A 24,106-nucleotide genomic window follows, 5' to 3' on the forward strand; every position below is an offset into this window, starting at 1 on the left:
TTTTTATTTTGTCAAAAAAACGACCATGTATAGTAAGGCGTTTTTTATTTTATTAAAAAAAAACGACCATGTATAGTAAGGCGTTTTTTATTTAATTAAAAAAACCGACCATGTATATTAAGGCGTTTATTTTATTAAAAAAACGACCATGTATAGTAAGGCGTTTTTTATTTTTAGTAAAAAAAAACGACCATGTATAGTAAGGCGTTTTTTATTTAATTAAAAAAACGATCATGTATAGTAAGGCGTTTTTTATTTTGTCAAAAAAAACGACCATGTATAGTAAGGCGTTTTTTATTTTATTAAAAAAAAACGACCATGTATAGTAAGGCGTTTTTTATTTAATTAAAAAAAACGACCATGTATATTAAGGCGTTTATTTTATTAAAAAAACGACCATGTATAGTAAGGCGTTTTTTATTTTTAGTAAAAAAAAACGACCATGTATAGTAAGGCGTTTTTTATTTTTATTAAAAAAAAACAACCATGTATAGTAAGGTGTTTTTTATTTTGTCAAAAAAACGACCATGTATCGTAAGGCGTTTTTTATTTTCTTAAAAAAAACGACCATGTATAGTAAGGCGTTTTTTATTTTGTCAAAAAAACGACCATTTATAGTAAGGCGTTTTTTATTTTGTCAAAAAAAAACGATCATGTATAGTAAGGCGTTTTTTATTTTGTCAAAAAAACGACCATGTATAGTAAGGCGTTTTTTATTTAATTAAAAAAACGATCATGTATAGTAAGGCGTTTTTTATTTTGTCAAAAAAACGACCATGTATAGTAAGGCGTTTTTTATTTTATTAAAAAAAAACGACCATGTATAGTAAGGCGTTTTTTATTTAATTAAAAAAAACGACCATGTATATTAAGGCGTTTTTTATTTTTAGTAAAAAAAAACGACCATGTATAGTAAGGCGTTTTTTATTTTTATAAAAAAAAAACAACCATGTATAGTAAGGTGTTTTTTATTTTGTCAAAAAAACGACCATGTATCGTAAGGCGTTTTTTATTTTCTTAAAAAAAACGACCATGTATAGTAAGGCGTTTTTTATTTTGTCAAAAAAACGACCATTTATAGTAAGGCGTTTTTTATTTTGTCAAAAAAAACCGATCATGTATAGTAAGGCGTTTTTTATTTTGTCAAAAAAACGACCATGTATAGTAAGGCGTTTTTTATTTAATTAAAAAAACGATCATGTATAGTAAGGCGTTTTTTATTTTGTCAAAAAAACGACCATGTATAGTAAGGCGTTTTTTATTTTATTAAAAAAAAACGACCATGTATAGTAAGGCGTTTTTTATTTAATTAAAAAAAACGACCATGTATATTAAGGCGTTTATTTTATTAAAAAAACGACCATGTATAGTAAGGCGTTTTTTATTTTTAGTAAAAAAAAACGACCATGTATAGTAAGGCGTTTTTTATTTTCTTAAAAAAAACGACCATGTATAGTAAGGCGTTTTTTATTTTGTCAAAAAAACGACCATTTATAGTAAGGCGTTTTTTATTTTGTCAAAAAAAAACGATCATGTATAGTAAGGCGTTTTTTATTTTGTCAAAAAAACGACCATGTATAGTAAGGCGTTTTTTATTTAATTAAAAAAACGATCATGTATAGTAAGGCGTTTTTTATTTTGTCAAAAAAACGACCATGTATAGTAAGGCGTTTTTTATTTTATTAAAAAAAAACGACCATGTATAGTAAAGCGTTTTTTATTTAATTTAAAAAAACGACCATGTATATTAAGGCGTTTATTTTATTAAAAAAACGACCATGTATAGTAAGGCGTTTTTTATTTTTAGTAAAAAAAAACGACCATGTATAGTAAGGCGTTTTTTATTTTTATTAAAAAAAAACAACCATGTATAGTAAGGTGTTTTTTATTTTGTCAAAAAAACGACCATGTATCGTAAGGCGTTTTTTATTTTCTTAAAAAAAACGACCATGTATAGTAAGGCGTTTTTTATTTTGTCAAAAAAACGACCATTTATAGTAAGGCGTTTTTTATTTTGTCAAAAAAAAACGATCATGTATAGTAAGGCGTTTTTTATTTAATTAAAAAAAACGACCATGTATATTAAGGCGTTTATTTTATTTAAAAAAACGACCATGTATAGTAAGGCGTTTTTTATTTTTAGAAAAAAAAACGACCATGTATAGTAAGGCGTTTTTTATTTTTATTAAAAAAAAACAACCATGTATAGTAAGGTGTTTTTTATTTTGTCAAAAAAACGACCATGTATCGTAAGGCGTTTTTTATTTTCTTAAAAAAAACAACCATGTTTAGTAAGGCGTTTTTTATTTTGTCAAAAAAACGACCATGTATCGTAAGGCGTTTTTTATTTTCTCATGGTAGTTAACTACTGAAAAACCAAAGTTTGGAGTCACAAGACAAGAGGAGAACGAAAGTACACAGCTGGGGGTGTTGATCACACTGAGAGTTGGCTTGCCGCAGCGTGCGATGTCACCGGGTCGCAGCAGCAGGTGATGAGCAGCACAGGACTCAAACAATCAATGTGAATGTGGTGTGCTTTTCTTTTGTCAATTCAATCTAGGGATGTAACGATATCCAAACATCACGATATAATATTATCACGATATGAAGGTCACGATACGTTAATTATCACGATATTGTGGGGGGGTTGGCGATACAATCTCTAATAATATTGAGGCACTTTCTTGCTAATGCAAGCACACATTGATCGCTTCACAAGCAAATTAGGTTCCCCTTCATCTGACAATTAGCATAGATTTTAAACATAGGAGGCCAAAACATCCCTAATAAAAATAAAATTGCACTAATAAACTAGCCACTAGAGGGTGCTAGAACTGCACAAATGGAAATCAAAATGACTTTTTTTTTTTTTTTAAACAGATGTGTTCCTTTTAAAGGGGATACTTATTTAGCCCATTATAGCAATAAAAAGTTAATATTTTGTCTATAACTAATTTGTTACTTTCATTATTTGTTACATACAATTAGTACCGTTCAAAACACATTTTGCAACTTGCTGTTGACTGAAAATGACATCACAAGGGCTCAGGTATGTATGTATAGTAAGGCGTTTTTTATTTAATTAAAAAAATGACCATGTATAGTAAGGCGTTTTTTTATATGATTAAAAAAAACGACCATGTATAATAAGGCGTTTTTTATTTTGTCAAAAAAACGACCATGTATAGTAAGGCGTTTTTTATTTTGTCAAAAAAACGACCATTTATAGTAAGGTGTTTTTTATTTTATTAAACAAAACGACCATGTATAGTAAGGCGTTTTTTATTTTGTCAAAAAAACGACCATGTATAGTAAGGCGTTTTTTATTTTATTAAATAAAAACGATCATGTATAGTAAGGCGTTTTTTATTTTATTAAAAAAAACGACCATGTATATTAAGGCGTTTTTTATTTTATTAAAAAAACGACCATGTATAGTAAGGCGTTTTTTTATGTTATTAAAAAAACGACCATGTATAGTAAGGCGTTTTTTATTTTATTAAAAAAAAACGATCATGTATCGTAAGGCGTTTTTTATTTAATTAAAAAAAACGACCATGTATCGTAAGGCGTTTTTTATTTAATTAAAAAAAATGACCATGTATAGTAAGGCGTTTTTTTATATGATTAAAAAAACGACCATGTATAGTAAGGCGTTTTTTATTTAATTAAAAAAACGACGATGTATAGTAAGGCGTTTTTTTTTATTAAAAAAAACGACCATGTATAGTAAGGCGTTTTTTATTTCATTAAAAGAAACGACCATGTACAGTAAGGCGTTTTTTATTTCATTAAAAAAAAAAAACGACCATGTATAGTAAGGCGTTTTTTATTTAATTAAAAAAACGACGATGTATAGTAAGGCGTTTTTTTTTATTAAAAAAAACGACCATGTATAGTAAGGCGTTTTTTATTTCATTAAAAGAAACGACCATGTACAGTAAGGCGTTTTTTATTTCATTAAAAAAAAAAAACGACCATGTATAGTAAGGCGTTTTTTATTTTATTAAAAAAACGACCATGTATAGTAAGGCGTTTTTTTTTTATTTAAAAAAACGACCATGTATAGTAAGGCGTTTTTTATTTCATTAAAAGAAACGACCATGTCCAGTAAGGCGTTTTTTATTTCATTAAAAAAAAACAACGACCATGTATAGTAAGGCGTTTTTTATTTAATTAAAAAAACGACCATGTATAGTAAGGCGTTTTTTATTTAATTAAAAAAAACGACCATGTATAGTAAGGCGTTTTTTTATATGATTAAAAAAAACGACCATGTATAGTAAGGCGTTTTTTATTTCGTCAAAAAAACGACCATGTATAGTAAGGCGTTTTTTATTTTGTCAAAAAAACGACCATTTATAGTAAGGTGTTTTTTATTTTATTAAAAAAAACGACCATGTATAGTAAGGCGTTTTTTATTTTGTCAAAAAAACGACCATGTATAGTAAGGCGTTTTTTATTTAATTAAAAAAACGATCATGTATAGTAAGGCGTTTCTTATTTAATTAAAAAAACGACCATGTATAGTAAGGCGTTTTTTATTTCATTAAAAGAAACGACCATGTACAGTAAGGCGTTTTTTATTTCATTAAAAAAAAAAAACGACCATGTATAGTAAGGCGTTTTTTATTTTATTAAAAAAACGACCATGTATAGTAAGGCGTTTTTTTTTTATTTAAAAAAACCACCATGTATAGTAAGGCGTTTTTTATTTCATTAAAAGAAACGACCATGTACAGTAAGGCGTTTTTTATTTCATTAAAAAAAAAAAACGACCATGTATAGTAAGGCGTTTTTTATTTTGTCAAAAAAACGACCATTTATAGTAAGGTGTTTTTTATTTTATTAAAAAAAACGACCATGTATAGTAAGGCGTTTTTTATTTTGTCAAAAAAACGACCATGTATAGTAAGGCGTTTTTTATTTAATTAAAAAAACGACGATGTATAGTAAGGCGTTTTTTTTTATTAAAAAAAACGACCATGTATAGTAAGGCGTTTTTTATTTCATTAAAAGAAACGACCATGTACAGTAAGGCGTTTTTTATTTCATTAAAAAAAAAAACCGACCATGTATAGTAAGGCGTTTTTTATTTTATTAAAAAAACGACCATGTATAGTAAGGCGTTTTTTTTTTTTTTTTAAAAACCACCATGTATAGTAAGGCGTTTTTTATTTCATTAAAAGAAACGACCATGTACAGTAAGGCGTTTTTTATTTCATTAAAAAAAACAAAACGACCATGTATAGTAAGGCGTTTTTTATTTAATTAAAAAAACGACCATGTATAGTAAGGCGTTTTTTATTTAATTAAAAAAAACGACCATGTATAGTAAGGCGTTTTTTTATATGATTAAAAAAAACGACCATGTATAGTAAGGCGTTTTTTATTTTGTCAAAAAAACGTCCATGTATAGTAAGGCGTTTTTTATTTTGTCAAAAAAACGACCATTTATAGTAAGGTGTTTTTTATTTTATTAAAAAAAACGACCATGTATAGTAAGGCGTTTTTTATTTAATTAAAAAAACGACCATGTATAGTAAGGCGTTTTTTATTTCATTAAAAGAAACGACCATGTATAGTAAGGCGTTTTTTATTTTATTAAAAAAACGACCATGTATAGTAAGGCGTTTTTTTTTTATTTAAAAAAACCACCATGTATAGTAAGGCGTTTTTTATTTCATTAAAAGAAACGACCATGTACAGTAAGGCGTTTTTTATTTCATTAAAAAAAAAAAACGACCATGTATAGTAAGGCGTTTTTTATTTTATTAAAAAAACGACCATGTATAGGAAGGCGTTTTTTTATATGATTAAAAAAAACGACCATGTATAGTAAGGCGTTTTTTATTTTATTAAAAAAACGACCATGTATAGTAAGGCGTTTTTTTTTTATTTAAAAAAACGACCATGTATAGTAAGGCGTTTTTTATTTCATTAAAAGAAACGACCATGTCCAGTAAGGCGTTTTTTATTTCATTAAAAAAAAAAAACGACCATGTATAGTAAGGCGTTTTTTATTTCGTCAAAAAAACGACCATGTATAGTAAGGCGTTTTTTATTTTGTCAAAAAAACGACCATTTATAGTAAGGTGTTTTTTATTTAATTAAAAAAAACGACCATGTATAGTAAGGCGTTTTTTATTTTGTCAAAAAAACGACCATTTATAGTAAGGTGTTTTTTATTTTATTAAAAAAAACGACCATGTATAGTAAGGCGTTTTTTATTTTGTCAAAAAAACGACCATGTATAGTAAGGCGTTTTTTATTTAATTAAAAAAACGACGATGTATAGTAAGGCGTTTTTTTTTATTAAAAAAAACGACCATGTATAGTAAGGCGTTTTTTATTTCATTAAAAGAAACGACCATGTACAGTAAGGCGTTTTTTATTTCATTAAAAAAAAAAAACGACCATGTATAGTAAGGCGTTTTTTATTTTATTAAAAAAATGACCATGTATAGTAAGGCGTTTTTTTTTTTATTTAAAAAAACCACCATGTATAGTAAGGCGTTTTTTATTTCATTAAAAGAAACGACCATGTACAGTAAGGCGTTTTTTATTTCATTAAAAAAAAAAAACGACCATGTATAGTAAGGCGTTTTTTATTTAATTAAAAAAACGACCATGTATAGTAAGGCGTTTTTTATTTAATTAAAAAAAACGACCATGTATAGTAAGGCGTTTTTTTATATGATTAAAAAAAACGACCATGTATAGTAAGGCGTTTTTTATTTCGTCAAAAAAACGACCATGTATAGTAAGGCGTTTTTTATTTTGTCAAAAAAACGACCATTTATAGTAAGGTGTTTTTTATTTTATTAAAAAAAACGACCATGTATAGTAAGGCGTTTTTTATTTTGTCAAAAAAACGACCATGCATAGTAAGGCGTTTTTTTATTTAATTAAAAAAACGATCATGTATAGTAAGGCGTTTTTTATTTAATTAAAAAAACGAACATGTATAGTAAGGCGTTTTTTATTTCATTAAAAGAAACGACCATGTACAGTAAGGCGTTTTTTATTTCATTAAAAAAAAAAAACCACCATGTATAGTAAGGCGTTTTTTATTTTATTAAAAAAACGACCATGTATAGTAAGGCGTTTTTTTTTTATTTAAAAAAACCACCATGTATAGTAAGGCGTTTTTTATTTAATTAAAAAAACGATCATGTATAGTAAGGCGTTTTTTATTTAATTAAAAAAACGACCATGTATAGTAAGGCGTTTTTTATTTTATTAAAAAAAAACGATCATGTATCGTAAGGCGTTTTTTATTTCATTAAAAAAAAAAAACGACCATGTATAGTAAGGCGTTTTTTATTTTGTCAAAAAAACGACCATTTATAGTAAGGTGTTTTTTATTTTATTAAAAAAAACCACCATGTATAGTAAGGCGTTTTTTATTTCATTAAAAGAAACGACCATGTACAGTAAGGCGTTTTTTATTTCATTAAAAAAAACAAAACGACCATGTATAGTAAGGCGTTTTTTATTTAATTAAAAAAAACGACCATGTATAGTAAGGCGTTTTTTTATATGATTAAAAAAAACGACCATGTATAGTAAGGTGTTTTTTATTTCGTCAAAAAAACGACCATGTATAGTAAGGCGTTTTTTATTTTGTCAAAAAAACGACCATTTATAGTAAGGTGTTTTTTATTTTATTAAAAAAAACGACCATGTATAGTAAGGCGTTTTTTATTTTGTCAAAAAAACGACCATGTATAGTAAGGCGTTTTTTATTTAATTAAAAAAACGATCATGTATAGTAAGGCGTTTTTTATTTAATTAAAAAAACGACCATGTATAGTAAGGCGTTTTTTATTTTATTAAAAAAAAACGATCATGTATCGTAAGGCGTTTTTTATTTCATTAAAAAAAAAAAACGACCATGTATAGTAAGGCGTTTTTTATTTTGTCAAAAAAACGACCATTTATAGTAAGGTGTTTTTTATTTTATTAAAAAAAACGACCATGTATAGTAAGGCGTTTTTTATTTTGTCAAAAAAACGACCATGTATAGTAAGGCGTTTTTTATTTAATTAAAAAAACGATCATGTATAGTAAGGCGTTTTTTATTTAATTAAAAAAACGATCATGTATAGTAAGGCGTTTTTTATTTAATTAAAAAAAATGACCATGTATAGTAAGGCGTTCTTTTATATGATTAAAAAAAACGACCATGTATAGTAAGGCGTTTTTTATTTTGTCAAAAAAACGACCATGTATAGTAAGGTGTTTTTTATTTTGTCAAAAAAACGACCATTTATAGTAAGGTGTTTTTTATTTTTTCAAAAAAACGACCATGTATAGTAAGGCGTTTTTTATTTTGTCAAAAAAACGACCATGTATAGTAAGGCGTTTTTTATTTAAAAAAAACAACCATGTATAGTAAGCCGTTTTTTATTTTTATTAAAAAAAAACGACCATGTATAGTAAGGCGTTTTTTATTTTGTCAAAAAAACGACCATGTATAGTCAGGCGTTTTTTATTTAATTAAAAAAAAACGACCATGTATAGTAAGGCGTTTTTTATTTTGTCAAAAAAACGACCATTTATAGTAAGGTGTTTTTTATTTTATTAAAAAAAACGACCATGTATAGTAAGGCGTTTTTTATTTTGTCAAAAAAACGACCATGTATAGTAAGGCGTTTTTTATTTAAAAAAAACAACCATGTATAGTAAGCCGTTTTTTATTTTTATTAAAAAAAAACGACCATGTATCGTAAGGCGTTTTTTATTTCATAAAAAAAAACGACCATGTATAGTCAGGCGTTTTTTATTTAATTAAAAAAAAACGACCATGTATATAGTAAGGCGTTTTTTATTTAATTAAAAAAATGACCATGTCTCGTAAGGCGTTTTTTATTTTACTTTATTTTAAGTACTTAAATTGAAAATGTAAGATTGCACCAAATATAAGGAAATTAGTTGATATCAAATGTTACTCAGTGAGGTTAAATAAATAAATATGAAAATAACATCAGAATATTTTGACTTGCCTGGAGAAAAAACAAAAAAACAAAAAGAGGAAGTAAATGAACACAACTGAAAGTGGCCGCTGGCTATGTATCATAATGCTGTAATTCCCACAATGTACAACACTGCTGTCAAAGGAAGGTCACCCAATGGGGTCATCTGCACCACTTTTTGGTGTCCTTACAGAGTGTCAGAGTTACCGGCCACACTCAAAAGCCAGTCATTTTCTGCTAGGAACTCAGAAAGTGACAGCTCCCCCTCCACTGAAGGTGCATTTGAAGGGAAGAATCCAGGAACAGGAAGTGGGGCGGTCAGGGACTCCAGCGTTGGTGGGATCTCGTGACTTGGCTTCCCATCAGCCTGCTCTGATCCTAAATGGCTCTCGTAATTCGCATCAAACGCACGTGGCTCAAGAGGAGCCACTCCCTGATCTTCAACATGAAAAATTCCGGGCACGACTGAGCGGACCTCTTCGCAATGAAGCGTGGAGAAGGAGGACGAGAGCAAATGGGGGAATTCTGTGTTGGTGTCGCCGCCAAACAGCGACTGAGGAGCGAGCGAGAAAAGGCAGGGAGAGACGAAATCGGACGAGGGCGACGGACGAGGGTTTTCACCGAGCTCCACTTTGGATGGGGCGGACGCTGAAGGCTCGCCGATGTCTACCCTCGAGGATCGTCGGTGGACGCAAAAGGGCCGGTGGTGCTCCAGGGCCGCGGTGTAGCAGCGGACCTCTTTATTCAATGCTGCAATCTCCTTTTCGAGGGCCGAGTTCGAAGCCTCCAGACAAAGGAGCTCCTAATGTCGGGAAAAAAAAAAAAGACAGTTAACTACTGAAAAACCAAAGTTTGGAGTCACAAGAAAGTACACAGCTGGGGGTGTTGATCACACTGAGAGTTGGCTTGCCGCAGCGTGCGATGTCACCGGGTCGCAGCAGCAGGTGATGAGCAGCACAGGACTCAAACAATCAATGTGAATGTGGTGTGCTTTTCTTTTTTCAATTCAATCTAGGGATGTAACGATATCCAAACATCACGATATAATATTATCACGATATGAAGGTCACGATACGTTAATTATCACGATATTGTGGGGGGGTTGGCGATACAATCTCTAATAATATTGAGGCACTTACTTGCTAATGCAAGCACACATTGATCGCTTCACAAGTAAATTAGGTTCCCCTTCATCTGACAATTAGCATAGATTTTAAACATAGGAGGCCAAAACATCCCTAATAAAATTAAAATTGCACTAATAAACTAGCCACTAGAGGGTGCTAGAACTGCACAAATGGAAATCAAAATGACTTTTTTTTTTTTTTTTTTTTTACAGATGTGTTCCTTTTAAAGGGGATACTTATTTAGCCCATTATAGCAATAAAAAGTTAATATTTTGTCTATAACTAATTTGTTACTTTCATTATTTGTTACATACAATTAGTACCGTTCAAAACACATTTTGCAACTTGCTGTTGACTGAAAATGACATCACAAGGGCTAAGGTAACCAATCACAGCTCACTCTGTTTTCTAGGTTTGGTCATGTGACGTTCACAAGCTGAGCTGTGATTGGTTACCTGAGCCCTTGCGATGTCATTTTCAGTCGACAGCAAGTTGCAAAATGTGTTTTTAAACGCTACTAATTGTACATAAAAAATAATGAAAATATCAAATTTATTATAGGAAAAATATTAATGTTTGACTGCCAAAAATGGCTAAATAAGTAAAGTATCCCTTTAAATATTGGGACCATGACGATGATATTGTGGCAGCTTTAATATCACGATATCGCCCTTATCGTTACATCCCTAATTCAATCACAGATACTACAGGATTGTTGAATGTCGGGATGGCAACCCCAAGTGGACAAAAATAATATCTGCAGCTCACATACATATATTTTGGTCTAAAATGCTTTACAATATATAATAAAAAAACACATGTGACTTAAAAAAATGGACTGATTACTGTATGCTTTAAAAAAGTACAAATGGTGAGACTGGGTTTCCAGGCTAAATTTCCCAGACAAACTAACTTTTGAAGGTCAACTTAATTTGACCTTCTCTAAACATCACATGTCCAACTGTTTAATGACTTGCACAAGTTGCTGGCTTCAAATAATTCAGAAAGTGACATACACCTGTATCAATATTTATGTTGCCATTCTTTTGAATGCTAGGCTAAGCTAAAATCCATTCATTTCAATTCAATACTGTTTAATTGCTAAGGGGGAGTAGAATGTACATTTCATTTTGCACAAATACATACTATGTTTAAATACTAAAATCATCGCGGTAATTTTTCTATGTATTCTTTTTTATATAGCCTTCTACATTGTGTGTGTGTGGGGGCGTGCGTGTGTGTGTGGGTGTGTGAGCATGTGTTGAGCATAGAAAGGTGCTGCTATTTGGCAGGAAGCACCCTTCTCTTAAAGCAGACTATTTACAAGAAATGGCCGTGATGGACAACCTCCACCATCACCACCACACACGCACACGCACATGCACATACCGACAGGAAAAGTAAAAAGGCCATCATTTACAACCTGGTGGAGTTCGTCCGCTCTCTCCGTTTGTTTTTTGCGGCTCTTGCGGGCGGCGTCTCGGTTCTTCAGTCGTCTCTTGGTGCCCCGCTTGTCCCCCGGTGCCTCTCTCTCCTGCCGACGAGAACCGCGTTTGTCGCAAGCCTGTAATTAACTTGTTAAAAGGTGTTTTAAAAAGTGTCGATGTTAAAATTGGATTGAGTAAGGTGTTTCATTTAGGCAAAAAAAAAAAAGAAAAAAAGGTTGCATCGTAGAACTATGTTAAAGTCAGTTGAGGTGTTTCACTTGGACAACCAGTGCTTTGTCGCCAGCTCATGGCATTGATAGGTAATTTCATGCAATTACAGGGAAAAATGTTACATTATAGTAAGCTATAGCTCTTTCTTTAAAATGATCTGTTATTCGTTTTAACAAATAAATATGTCTCTCTTTAAGCCTGTATGAATCAACTAAATTACAAAAACAAACAAAAACTATCAAAAAATAATTCAGTACAATATCAATTTTACCTTTTGCTTCCCCATGCTTGTTTATTGTAATTAGTGAATATGTATTACTTTTTATTGTATTTTTTTAAAAATATTGTAGCTGATTTGTCCTATTATTAGAGAGGCGGATGACTTACAGAGCCCGATGTGGCCTCGTCTCTGACGTCCATGAAGAGGGGGGACATCTCACCTCCAGCAGCGGGGCACACTCAGGTCCTGATGGCACCATCAGGTTGGAGCTCAGGACTGGACCTTCAGATTCTGACCACGCTACTCTCCAAACTTGGATTGGTCTCCCTTGGGGGGCGCGGGCTGTGTGATCCGCTTTCACTTTCTCTTTATTTTAAAGTCCGCAGCGTAAAAGAAGTGCTGCTGATCCCACCGCAGCACCGCCCCCTTGTGTTCCCTCATGCGTGACGTAATGAACGTAATCCCGATTCCGGCCACAGGAGGACGTCAAAAGCCCACCTGAAAGAAGAACGACTGGGACGTGGGGAAGGCGAAAGAGTCACGCTGTCAACGTCACTAATTATTACAACTTATTTACTTAAGGCAAGCAGGCCAGCCAATTCATCGAACAATAAAATGTTTTTTTTACTTTACTTGAAATACGACACATGCATTATTACGAGTATGATGGAGAGACACAAAAATAGACAAATAAACTTTGATAAGAATAGCAGGGTGCGAATATTTGCCGTAGCTGTGTGGCGACCTTCCTGTAGCATAATTTCCCCTGACTGAATGCATCACACGAACCCATAAAATCCTAGTACATTAAAAAGCAACCAATGTGACAGTCGACAACTTCGACCAATGAACGTTGCGCTAAGAGACGATTTGACCCGTCGCTCTAGGGCGGATCTTCTAGCTACTACTTCCGTGTCTACACGAGCGCGGCTTGTAACGTCACACTGAACAGAAAATCGATGATGTCTATGGGGTATACGCCACGGAAGAGTGGGCTGCGTCAAAAATATTTGTGCTTGCGACTTTGTGCCCCGCTTTGCGCGTTCGCAACCTAGACCGGAAATAAACTGATGTGCAAAATCACGTCCCGCCTCTTCCGTGGCATATACCCCATTCGGAATCAGTCCAGCAGGACGGCGTCGCGATGGGTTTGCTGACTATTCTGAAGAAGATGAAGCAGAAAGAGCGCGAGATGCGACTACTGATATTGTATCCTGTTTTAAGTGGCGTAGGATAGGGTTTTACTACACCCAAAGCAGCCACTGTGAGCATAACGTTAATCGTGTATTTATATCTTGCAAAGCTTCTGTTTGGCGCTAAATTAGCATCAGCAATGTTGGTGTTCGTGTCTGTTTTTTTCCCCTGACCTGAATTATGCAGAGGTCTGGACAACGCGGGGAAGACGACTGTAGTGAAGAGGTTGAATGGCGAGGACATAAGCACCATCCCGCCGACTCTGGGCTTCAGAATTATCACGTTGGAGCACAGAGAGTAAGGATTGTGTACAACCAACTCATCCGAGTCAAATGTGGTCTTTTGTTGGTACTCACCAGAAGTGACATCACCCAGCCCAATTAAACATTTGGCCTTTTGTCGTTGTAGCTACAAGCTGAACATTTGGGACGTCGGGGGGCAGAAGTCACTGCGATCCTATTGGAGGAACTACTTTGAGCGCACAGACGGTCTGGTGTGGGTGGTGGACAGTGCAGACAGACAACGCATGGAGGACTGCAAGCAGGAACTCCACAAGCTGCTGCTGGAGGAGGTACCACCAATATTTTGTCCCATGTCAAATTTGTATTAAGATATATCCTTACAGAGGTTACTTGGTGCCACATTGTTGGTGTTTGCAAACAAGCAAGATTTACCTGGCGCCTTGTCAGAAGAAGCCATACAAGCGGTAAGGCGTTTTTTTTTTTTTTGCTATTTTCTGTTATTACATGAAATGTATAACTATAGTTTGTGCAGGCGTTGGCCCTGGATGACATCAAGAACCACCACTGGTGTATTATGGGATGCAGTGCAGTGACAGGACAGAACCTCCTGGCAGGAGTGGACTGGTTGTTGGATGATATTGCAGCAAGGCTCTTCAATGCAGATTAACGATTTTTTTTTTTTTTTTTACCTTGAATGAGAACATTTAAGTTGCCTTGTGATTTTAAGTTATGACTTTCTTAGAACGGACTATCCAGTGGATTCATTAAAAGTATTGAAGAAAAAAAAAAAAAAGTAAAAGGAAATTTTCTTTAAAGGTTTAGTCAACCAAAATGTTTGCGCTATGCTGCCCCACTGCAATTACTGTATTCTGATTGTTTGTGGAATATGAATAAAGCATACAAAATCAGTTTTGAAACCCTGGGAATTGTCTTATTTTGAAATGACTTGGTCAGAAGTTCTCAGAACCATCAGAAGCCCAAAACGGGTCACAATAACACCTATCACCTCACGGCAGACAATTTTGGCAATTGAAAATGAGAAACATTGTGCCCGAATCATGTGCATCCTACCGAGGGGTCCCGCCATTTTGCAGGGGTGTCTGAACGTACAGGGAGCTAAAATTTTGGGCACTCAAAAATACCCACAATGCACTCTGAAAAGTAGCCAACATAATGCAGGGTTATGGGATAAGGGTGGAAATTCAGAAGCAGTTCCTTGGGCAACAGCCACTTCCTGCTCAGTGCTCACCCCTTTCAGTTGACAGAAAGTGACAAAATGGCCACCCCTTGAGATGGATAAACAGCTGGTTTTTGATGCACAACTCATTCCACAAACAATCAGAATGTGTTTACCACAACATTGTGAATTTTTGGATCGACTTCCATTCAATAAACCATGTTGTGAGTACATATGGGAATAAAAGATAATTTTATTAAAATGTAGGGCAACAAAAATCACTTTCACGATGCAATGCCATTTTCAAATCTTGGAAGATGCCAGTCCAATCTGCAAAGATAGGAAACCAAATGTCAGTTGCTGCCAAAAATACATCAAAGTTGTGACATGCTTTGTTTTAATGGTCGTTTCAAGATCAGAGCGTACCAATCAGTCATTAAAGCTCAGACTGGGGCGGTAAACATGAGCTCATCACTTCTGTTTGAAAACAAATATATAAAAACATACCAACATGGCCGATGAGGCAAGTGTAAACATCCTGGCAGGTGAAATTGACAATCCAGCCTGCAAAAACAAAAATAAGTCGGTGAATACAACCTGAGCATCATTTACATAAGGTTGTGTTATTAACTGATGTGGCTCAGATGTGGTACCACTCAGTCATGAACCTTCAGACTGGGGCGGTACTATCAATTCATCACTTGCACACAAAAATTTGGAGGAAGACACCACCACCAACACTCACCTCCACAAAATGGCCACCTTCCACCTGAAAGAATCAAGAGAAATCATTAGCTAGTTTCCTTAACTCTTCATGTAGTTAAAATATTTTAGCAGTTTCCCTTCAGACTGTTGGAAACCCCAACAAGCTGTCCCCTTGTTGCCATGGCAACACCAGTGGGTTCACCTTTGCAGGTCTGGCATTGACGCAAGGCGTAAGACGCTTGCGGTTGTCATCACCGTGGAAACTCACTCAACACTGGTGTTCTTTTTAACACTCACCTGGTGGATGTGGTCAAAATGCAGTCACATCTGATGGAGACAAAAAAAAAGGAAAAGAAAAAAAAAGTGAGGTTTGGAAAAATCTGGTTCATTTGTAACTTTATTCAAGGGCGACTCATGTCAGATTTGTGCTTCTCATCAGTTCTCAGACGAACGAGATTCCAATATTGTCTCATCATTTTCAGCCATCAAATGCCAGTGGGCCTCTGACATAGACTCACCATCGGCCTGTTAAGACAGACAAGACTTTAGTTCACATTCTCTTTATGGATAATAATTATTTTTTTAATGCGGGTGCTCAGCTGTTCGTGTCGTTTCACAGTAAGTCAAAGTGAGCTAGTGTCGTCATCATTGCACCCATGAAAACAAAATTCCCATTAGAGTGCTTACATTTGGCACCGTGCCATCTGCGTCGAACCTGTCACCTTCGCAGCTAGTGCAAAAAGAGAAAAAATGTCTCATTTCAAGTGCAAACACTCAGATTTAGGACATTTTTTTCTGGCATGCCAAGTAAATCAGAATCCAGTTTGACATCAACAGCTTCAGCTATATGCTTGTCATTAGAAATCATCATTTTCGACCAAGAAGAAAAAATAAATAAATTAAGCCACACCTTTGATTTGTCATGTGCAGACAAACATCTGAGCCAGCATTTCTGAGTGGCGTTTTTTCTTCTTCATCTACCATCAAGAAAAAAATATTAAAACTTCAATATACAACATTAAAGAAGCCAATATGTGCTGCTCAGAATCGTGTAAAGGGGTTCTCTTCAAAGACAAATTCAGTCAGAGAGAGTTCTAGAATTCATCACAGCAGCCATGATCACTTTTCTTTTGAATTGATTTAAAATACCTGAAGATCAGAAGACCATCCTGGAGGTGGGGAAAAGGAAACAACATTAATTCCAGGTTACATCTGGGAGTTTCTCATCACAAGAGTTTCATGCAACTCAGATTTTGTTAAATTGTCATCCAGTTTGAGTCAGTGAGAGAGTTCAAAGTTCACATCCCTGCAGCATGAGAGGCTCAAAATGAAAATCAGAAATAGAACCTAAAAGGGGACAGTACCAGTAGCTTCTTGAATGTGCTCCATCTGGAAAAAAATATGAGGCATATTATTCGTTGCTTTACTCATGGAATTTCTATTTAATTATGTGGATGAGTAACGTAATTGCGATAGGTCAATAAAAAGTTAAAACAAAAAGGATTACCTTCGTGTAATAACGTAGGGTCTCGAACACGCTGCATCTGCAAGAGACAAAAGCACGTGGTGTTAGCTTTAGCATTTTCCACGTGACTACACGCTGGCAGGACGGTGCCAAAAGCACATTTTTGCAATTCTTTCCCAAAAAAATCTGTCTCACTTCAGAGCAAAAAAAGGTGCAATCACAGTCATTCAGTACAGGTCTGTGAAAAGTATCATCATTGAGAGACGATGGAAAGAAAGCCAAAGCGAGCCAAAAAGTGAAACACCGAGGAAAACCTTTAAATTCCAAATGACTAACATCCCCACATTTAAATACAGCAACGACAACGAACATTAACTGATCGAAACATGACAAGAACCCAGGGCAAGAAATGTGCGCGATGCTAATAAATGGCGGCCCACGCTACACCCAGTTAGCCCCAAAATGACGCCCACTTTCAGCAAATTTAACCACCAATATTTGAGAATGTAGTTACACAAAACAAAACAATTCAAACGGACTCTAGGACATCTCGAGTTAAACATAAAAAAATTAAAGGAGATTTTGGCACATTACCTCTCGCAAGGGCAGGGAAGAAAGTGGCAGAAGAAATGGCGTCTTCGATTTTTTATACTCGCATTGTGACTCCGCCTACTCCAAAACTTTTGTCGCGAAATGCTTTACCACGGAGCTTTTCTGCGACAGTAGTTACATGAGTGTATTTTATGTATTTCTAGGCATATATCTGTCCTGTAAATGTGTTAATTATATAATGTGAATCCACAAGACAGACATTTTTACCTTGGAAACGTCGTGAGGTCTCACTTTAGTAGCGTATGGACGTAAGATGTAAATCCCACTACTGCCACCTATCGGATGGGAGGGTAAATCACACATCTACACATTTAAATTAGTGTTCCCTCGTTTTCCGCTGGGGTTAGGTTCCAAAAAATACCCGCAATAAATGAAATCCGCGAAGTAGTTAGCTTCATGTTTTACAATTCTTATAAATGTTTTAAGGCTCTAAAATCCCCGACCGCACAATTTATACACTTTTCTCATTGAGGCATTTACATGTTCTCACATTTCCCTCTTGTTCAAACTTTGACAATGTTCAAACCTTCATAAATTTTATAAAATGGGTATATTACTGTAAAAAAATATGCAAAATTGCACTTAAAAAAAATCCGCGATACAGCGAGACCGCGAAAAGTGAACCGCGTTATAGCGAGGAAAGACTGTACTGTATAACCACATTTATTATTACACTTTTTTTTATATTCCAGAGACGAAAGTCCTTTTAAAGTTACTACTCAACTTCTATGTTTTCTATGTCTTCTTTTGTTGTTTTCATATACCATGGCGATATCAATAATAATATCTGGCTATCATCACCATGAAATCAGATAGCATTGTATTATTGTATTCCCCATCTCAATGCAAGTGTTCCTGTAGTTTTGCTCAATAGCTAGTTGTGCTGGACTAAAATTGTTATCTACAGATGGAACCCAGGGGCAGCAGATACAACGAAAACAACAGAAGTCCCAGAATAGAATTCTGCGGAGTGCGGAACACCCTAAGTTCCGTGATGCATGTGAATTCATATTGCACATATTTCGTCTGACCTCTTTTTGTGTAGACCATCTTTGCTTTGAATGAATCTAACACATAGTAATAATAAAATCATTTAAATCCATTCCCGTTTTGCCGCTCAAGGTTAAAGACCCTTTACCAAAACGATAACAGAAATATTTTCCGACTAACAAGACAGTCTGTTTGATATTTATTACACACAACATGTCACAAAACAGTCAAAATTGGCCCACTAATCAGTCATTGCTTATTTGGCATTTACACGTCGACACGTTGTGTTTTCATTGTGTTCCACCTGCAAAAAGCTCCAAATAGTGAACCTGACATAAGAAATGAATAACTAGAATAAATAATTAGGATTTTGATGTCATGGTAAATATAATCCAATCAGAAAGTAATACTGCATAATGATTAAGGTCCATTTCGGTGTTAATTTCTGCCGAGCTTCTACTGAAACTCAGCCAGCACAACATTACGCTGATGTTTGTTTCTGGACGAATAGTCGGGCGTGAGGGTGACGCTGTAGATGTTGGCCAAAAACACTTCCCACCCTCGACGAAAAGCTTGGTCCACAGCCTGTGAAAAAGAAAATCATAGAGTAACTCTTGCCATTTGTTGTGGATAAGCGAGTGGAATGTTCAGGTGAAGGTTCGCAATGATTTGCCCGTCATTGAACATGATATACGTGGCCGATGGACCTCGACCCCGCTCCATATGGTAGCGCATGGAGTCACAGTCCAATCTTGTGAACTTTCCTCCCCAAAGTGACTTACGTAACCTTCCAGGGCTTAGCGTTTCACCAAGGGAATGGAATTTATTACCTACACCAAGGAGCGTGCTTGTTTGTGGGGAACCACAAGCATAGGCACAATTATACATATTTGTATATTAATTTGATGACTTATAAAACATGATAATCAAAATGATTCTGTCCACATAAAATGAACTTACGACCATATTGTCATTTGAGATTCAACCTTTAGCAATGACATTTCTAAATGGTACCCGATTGATGCAACTTCTGAAATGTTTGTTTCACCTTGCGATACGTTTTCATCGTATTCCTCTTCACCACCTTCATGACCTCCTCCTGCTCCCTCTTCATCCTCTTCTTGTCTCGGATCAGCACTTGGTCATCAGCATCTTCCCGGGTAGAAAAGTGCGTGAGCGGGTCCTCCTGGTTGGGGGCCTGCTGCGGCACCTCCGAGACGCCCAGACTTGCGGAGCCCAGAGGTGACGCCTCCTGAGAACCGCCCTGCTTCTGCTTCCTCCTGGAGCTTCTTCTCCTCCACCTGCCGCTGGGCGTCCCGCGCAGGAGCGTCTGGCCGTCGTCCTCCGACAGACTTCGCACGTCCATGACACTCTCTTCGTCAAAACTGTCCTCCAGAGGTGCACTTTCCGGTTCATCCAGGCGGTCGTAGAAGCCGCTGGATTTGTCCAGGAACTTGGGGGCTCGGATGGAGCCCCGCACGGAACTTTTTCTGGAGTCCTTGCTAATAGTCATCCTCCTAGCTCGAGCTCTGTGTGCATCTAGTGTTATGCTCTGGGGGGATAAAAGGAAGGGGCGGGAAGTGGAGGGAGAGATTAGTTACACAATCGCCAACACTATCGCCACTCATTTTACATGCAAAGTTGAGATTGTTTCAAGGTAGCACCAAGATTAGCTTAATCAAACTAAGGAGGACTAAAATAAAAAAATAAGTTTCAGCACACAAGATGACAATGAGAGGAAATTGGACATGTGTTAGATACAAACAATCACATTTATAAACTGAGTGGGTTTGTGAATGAATAACTCAGGAGCTTGGAACGCCCCAGACACACAACGACAAATGTCAACTGTGTTAGGGTAGGGAGCTGTATGCACGTGTGCCAGCCACACATACACACTGGAGAGAGAAAAAAAAAAAGAAGCAACGATTGAGTTGATGTATACTTAAAAAAAAAAAAAAAAAAGATGCAGAAAGCAGGTTTCCATGGCGACTGTCAAGCAGACTCAAGTTCCACTTTACACAAACCTAAAATATGTCAAAGTAAACACACGTAAAATCACATTTCATATACTTATATTATTGTAATAATTTCCTATTAAGAGCTCAAAGTCAACAGGGTTTCTGCAGCCATTTTAATAGAACTTAAAAATAATTTAATGTCCACATACTACATATACACACATATCTCACGCACTGTTTATATATTATGGCTGTCATTCGCTTACAATTTTTAATCATACTTAATTGCATGATTTCCATAGATAACTCACAATTAAGCACACATAGTTTCCAAATATACAATAAAATATATTTTTTCAAGTTTTTCATACTCAACATAACTAGGACAAATATGGCTACCAAATGCTAATGTGGTTTAATATTTTAGGTCAGTGATACAGAAAGTTTATAGCAAGTAATTAATAGTTATTTTAAATTTCAGTATACTAAACAGTTAAAAAGGTGTGTGAAACATCGAGTCAGACTTGTGCAATGTTCTGCCACTAGGTGGCATTAGTGTTTCATGTTGGACGTTGGTGACAGGAACAGTAACTACTATTTTCAAATATGAAGCAACTTGTGGATTCCAGGCCACATTGTTCATTGTAACTACAGTAGTCACCAGCCCCCACAAATATATTTTTAAATCACATTTATTATTGCTAAATACTATTTAGCAATTTTATATTTAGTAAATAGCAAGATAGTGACTCATTTGTACAAAGTTGTGACTTAAAGCATCAACGTTTTTAACATTACTTTATTTAAAATTTTAAAGCCTCTAGGAATTTTATTCAGTGCCACAGAAACCCTGTTTAAAGATTTCAAAAATATTTATGAAGCTTATTGGTGTACCTGATATTACTGCTGCTGTGGTAGCGTGGTCATCGATTTGTGTCTATCAGCTCAAACAAAACCAAATAAAATGCAATTGCCCAAGTACACATCACAAAAATAGTTCATAAAGAATGACAAAAACAACATTTGACCTAGTTTATTTGTCAATAACTTAGCGTACAATGTAAGGAGCAAATATTACAACAATAAATAACACATTATATACACAAATAGCCATCACTCATATCCAGCCATTGTATTTTACGTACTGTACATTTAGCTATGCCCGGGAGAGTCCTAAAGTTTATTATTGGAGCTTAATATGAGCTTGTGTTGTCTGATTAGATTCTCCTAGGTTTTATTTGAGAAATAAGGTTGTACTTAAAGGCAACTGTGTGGGGATCATGCAAAATAAGAAAGGCATGCATGAGTTTTAACTGGAGGTCCACTGGGAGTATGAATGGGGAATTAGTTTACAGTCAGTTGACTCCCCATTTTGTGAATGTGTGTGTGCGTGCGTGCTTGCTTGCTTGTCAGACCTCAACAGCCGCATCTGAGCCCAATCCCTGAGCCTGCAGAGCATCTTCACGCTTCATCTTGGGCTTCTCCGTGCGCGTGTGCCACACCAGCACCTGTGAAACCATGAAAAGGTTGCGGCCTGGGGATATATAGGAGGTCCTCCCAAAACCGCTTACTTTGGAACAGTTGGCTGCTTTGGGCTCCAGTTGGTCCATGGTGACGAGGCCCTGCAGGAGGCTGCTCTCCAGGAAGCCCATTGGTGCGTTGCCATCAAAACGAGCGTCCGGGTTGGCCAGAAGCAACTTGAGGGACACGGCGAAACCAGCCATGTCCATCGGGAAGGGACGACTGGGACGCCAGCCTACGTGAAAGCGGACCACCTACAATGGAACATCGGCAAGAGGTTTAATCGATAACTAATAAATTACTCGCTTATACTTTTTTTTTTTTCCCCAATTCAAAGTTTTCCAAATGCTCAGAACCCGCTGAACCAAAACAAAAACAATTGCTTTTACTTTGGAAAATAATTAGCAATATTTTTGCCCATTTTTCACACGTTTCAGACCAAATCATTAACTGAATCACTTTACTAATACAAATCATATTTTTGTTGCATTAGAAACAAACCTTTCCTCCTTCCACGACAGGCTTCTCATACTTCATCCCTCCGACCAACCCCACCGGCCACACCGACACTTGCTGTGTGCTCCTCATCTGAGAGGACGAAAATACCAAAAAACATCAACAGCAGCCGACTGTGCTAGACAAGAACATGTGTCACCGTTCATACCTCTTCAAATATCTGCAGGCTATACGTGTTATCGTCGTCGGCGAAGTAGACCACCCCCTCCTGGCCGCGTGCGTCCGTGTGAGCCATCCTGTCCTCCCGGAGCCAGCGCAGGGCCTCGTTCCTCTGTTCGACACCGCGAGGCTTGAGCCAGCTCGGATCCCCCTGGGCAGCAAAGGAAAGGATACGGATGGTTAGTTTAGCACCTGATGTGTGCCATCCAACAAACTTCCACCTCCTGAAGTTTGTGCTCCTTGGCGGTGGCCACATGGAGATGGGTGTAGGACAAGCCGGACGTGGCCAAGAGTTGTCCCACAAGCGGCGTCTTGTGTTGGGAATCCTCCACGACGATCCAGTGAAGCTGTGGCACGTGAAGGAAGGTCTGGGACAAGCGGGTCAGCTCAGCCTTTTGCACCAGCCTGGAACAAACAAGAACGCCGTCTGTTGGTTGACTCGAACCAAGTGAAGGGGTGAGGCTACCTGGCGTATGTCGGCGTGATGACAAAGATGGTGGGCAGGTAGGACTCTTTTCTGGGCTGCCTGGTGGCCTCCAACCTCCTCACTTGCTCCTGGAGACGGTGCAGCTCCCCCCGCAGTCGAGATATGGTTCGCTCCTTGGGTATGTCGTGCTCTGTGCAGTCACACCGTTGGCCTCGGGACAAAACAAGACATTACTAGATGACTCTCTTCAAATCCATTCAGTATTTATTCTGTATAGACCAGCTGGAGTCTTAAGTCTGCTCACCGAGCTGCATCAGTGCATAGATGAGGCCCAGCAGAGAGACCAAAAAGTAGAGCACAAACACCGTTTTCAGCTTCAGCCTCATCCTCGTGGCCATCGTGCCCTGAACGTCATAATGTGCAGAGGACACTTCATTAGGTACACAATATACGTGGTAGTGGTACACGAAGGCCCATGTACTTTCATTGTTCACCACTCAGGGTAAAACTCACCTCCAGACATGCACGAAAAAACGTTTATTTCTTAACATTATATTTTGTTTCCCAACACTGTGCCATTTTCCTTTACTTAAAAACAGTTTTCAAACATTGGTTTTGGGGGCTGGGATGGATTCATGTCACAAGTCATATGCATTTTAAAAAAAATTGGTTTTATCTGTACCATTGCAAATTAAAACGATTAACAATAGGAACGTGTTAAAACCAATTTTTAAAATAATCAAATGCTCCAAAGTTCCGAAAGACTAAATCATTGTTAAAAATGAGCAGAATGCATATGAAACCTATGAACAAATGTGACGTTACGGATGGCGAATTACATCCTCGCTAACGCTAGCTAGCTTAGCAGGACGTTTGTACACCGAAATAAACGTACATTGACACATGCATGTACCTACAGATTATCGTAGCTGATGCTTTTTGCAAGGTCTCGAAGACTTCACGTCATTTTTGTGGCAAAAATCTTCGTGAGAAGATCCATTCATTTGGATTCCAACCACTTCCGGGTTGGGTGCCACACAATAAACCGTCCCAGTGAAACAGTACGCATGCGCATATACTTCCAACACTCTTAAATATACATGTATAGTTAGAATATGTTATATTGACTAATAAGTAAATAATAGTTTGTCTTA

General features: G+C 36.1%; 3 protein-coding genes, 1 long non-coding RNA gene and 4 other non-coding genes across 14 annotated transcripts; 1 reads left to right on the forward strand and 7 right to left on the reverse strand.

Annotated features, from left to right (window-relative positions):
* Positions 1–8,831: 8,831 nt before the first annotated feature.
* LOC144003783 (uncharacterized) lies at positions 8,832–13,775 on the reverse strand. Of its 3 annotated transcripts, none has more exons than XM_077500337.1 (4): positions 13,534–13,775; positions 12,151–12,496; positions 11,529–11,639; positions 8,832–9,780 (listed from the first exon to the last, which is right to left on the reverse strand). In XM_077500337.1, the coding sequence occupies exons 2-4, from the start codon at positions 12,196–12,198 to the stop codon at positions 9,166–9,168; spliced, it is 774 nt and encodes a 257-aa protein (XP_077356463.1). In that variant the 5' UTR covers positions 12,199–12,496; positions 13,534–13,775; the 3' UTR covers positions 8,832–9,165. The 3 variants fall into 3 exon arrangements, with proteins under 3 accessions (XP_077356463.1, XP_077356462.1, XP_077356460.1); XM_077500336.1 differs by lacking the exon at positions 13,534–13,775 and adding an exon at positions 12,712–13,146 and having other exon boundaries at positions 12,151–12,481; XM_077500334.1 differs by lacking the exon at positions 13,534–13,775 and adding an exon at positions 12,712–13,146.
* arl2 (ADP-ribosylation factor-like 2) lies at positions 12,899–14,336 on the forward strand. The gene is made up of 5 exons (XM_077500338.1): positions 12,899–13,192; positions 13,364–13,474; positions 13,586–13,748; positions 13,803–13,883; positions 13,952–14,336. The coding sequence occupies exons 1-5, from the start codon at positions 13,128–13,130 to the stop codon at positions 14,084–14,086; spliced, it is 555 nt and encodes a 184-aa protein (XP_077356464.1). The 5' UTR covers positions 12,899–13,127; the 3' UTR covers positions 14,087–14,336.
* A 493-nt stretch (positions 14,337–14,829) lies between these two features.
* On the reverse strand, positions 14,830–17,630 carry LOC144003785 (uncharacterized). Of its 4 annotated transcripts, XR_013279069.1 has the most exons (10): positions 17,361–17,577; positions 16,809–16,845; positions 16,666–16,690; positions 16,451–16,470; positions 16,212–16,278; positions 15,989–16,031; positions 15,599–15,826; positions 15,342–15,365; positions 15,104–15,160; positions 14,830–14,926 (listed from the first exon to the last, which is right to left on the reverse strand). It is a non-coding gene; the product is annotated as an uncharacterized LOC144003785 (long non-coding RNA). The 4 variants fall into 4 exon arrangements; XR_013279067.1 differs by lacking the exon at positions 17,361–17,577 and adding an exon at positions 17,586–17,630 and having other exon boundaries at positions 15,989–16,278; XR_013279066.1 differs by having other exon boundaries at positions 15,989–16,278.
* Positions 15,006–15,078, reverse strand: LOC144004401 (small nucleolar RNA SNORD31). Its single transcript, XR_013279344.1, has one exon. It is a non-coding gene; the product is annotated as a small nucleolar RNA SNORD31 (small nucleolar RNA).
* LOC144004404 (small nucleolar RNA SNORD31) lies at positions 15,231–15,304 on the reverse strand. Its single transcript, XR_013279346.1, has one exon. It is a non-coding gene; the product is annotated as a small nucleolar RNA SNORD31 (small nucleolar RNA).
* Positions 15,436–15,561, reverse strand: LOC144004405 (small nucleolar RNA SNORD22). Its single transcript, XR_013279347.1, has one exon. It is a non-coding gene; the product is annotated as a small nucleolar RNA SNORD22 (small nucleolar RNA).
* On the reverse strand, positions 15,892–15,955 carry LOC144004400 (small nucleolar RNA SNORD29). Its single transcript, XR_013279343.1, has one exon. It is a non-coding gene; the product is annotated as a small nucleolar RNA SNORD29 (small nucleolar RNA).
* A 922-nt stretch (positions 17,631–18,552) lies between the features above and the next one.
* Positions 18,553–24,024, reverse strand: LOC144003497 (galactosylgalactosylxylosylprotein 3-beta-glucuronosyltransferase 3-like). 2 transcript variants are annotated; one of them, XM_077499824.1, is made up of 10 exons: positions 23,870–24,024; positions 23,257–23,356; positions 22,992–23,163; positions 22,747–22,930; positions 22,515–22,676; positions 22,352–22,438; positions 21,901–22,104; positions 21,745–21,837; positions 19,417–19,920; positions 18,553–18,953 (listed from the first exon to the last, which is right to left on the reverse strand). In XM_077499824.1, exons 2-10 carry the CDS (start codon positions 23,348–23,350, stop codon positions 18,825–18,827), a joined length of 1,629 nt encoding a protein of 542 aa, XP_077355950.1. In that variant the 5' UTR covers positions 23,351–23,356; positions 23,870–24,024; the 3' UTR covers positions 18,553–18,824. The 2 variants fall into 2 exon arrangements, with proteins under 2 accessions (XP_077355950.1, XP_077355951.1); XM_077499825.1 differs by lacking the exons at positions 18,553–18,953; positions 19,417–19,920 and having other exon boundaries at positions 21,348–21,837; positions 23,870–24,020.
* Between the last annotated feature and the right edge of the window lie 82 nt (positions 24,025–24,106).

This window comes from Festucalex cinctus, chromosome 16 (assembly GCF_051991245.1).
Source record: "Festucalex cinctus isolate MCC-2025b chromosome 16, RoL_Fcin_1.0, whole genome shotgun sequence".
Classification (NCBI taxonomy): Eukaryota; Metazoa; Chordata; class Actinopteri; order Syngnathiformes; family Syngnathidae; genus Festucalex; species Festucalex cinctus.

Excerpts from the sequence above, each read along its gene's own strand:
- LOC144003783 (XM_077500337.1), bottom strand. The coding sequence starts at position 12,198 with ATGTCCCCCCTCTTCATGGACGTCAGAGACGAGGCCACATCGGGCTCT. Across the intron at positions 11,640-12,150 it reads ACGAGGCCACATCGGGCTCT|GAGAGAGAGGCACCGGGGGA; the intron begins GTAAGTCATCCG and ends TCTCGTCGGCAG. Across the intron at positions 9,781-11,528 it reads GAGCGGACGAACTCCACCAG|GAGCTCCTTTGTCTGGAGGC; the intron begins GTTGTAAATGAT and ends TCCCGACATTAG.
- arl2 (XM_077500338.1), top strand. The coding sequence starts at position 13,128 with ATGGGTTTGCTGACTATTCTGAAGAAGATGAAGCAGAAAGAGCGCGAG. Across the intron at positions 13,475-13,585 it reads ATCACGTTGGAGCACAGAGA|CTACAAGCTGAACATTTGGG; the intron begins GTAAGGATTGTG and ends TTGTCGTTGTAG. Across the intron at positions 13,884-13,951 it reads CAGAAGAAGCCATACAAGCG|GCGTTGGCCCTGGATGACAT; the intron begins GTAAGGCGTTTT and ends TAGTTTGTGCAG.
- LOC144003497 (XM_077499824.1), bottom strand. The coding sequence starts at position 23,350 with ATGGCCACGAGGATGAGGCTGAAGCTGAAAACGGTGTTTGTGCTCTAC. Across the intron at positions 21,838-21,900 it reads AAGCAGCCAACTGTTCCAAA|GTGCTGGTGTGGCACACGCG; the intron begins GTAAGCGGTTTT and ends ATGGTTTCACAG. Across the intron at positions 19,921-21,744 it reads GCTCAGATGCGGCTGTTGAG|AGCATAACACTAGATGCACA; the intron begins GTCTGACAAGCA and ends TTATCCCCCCAG.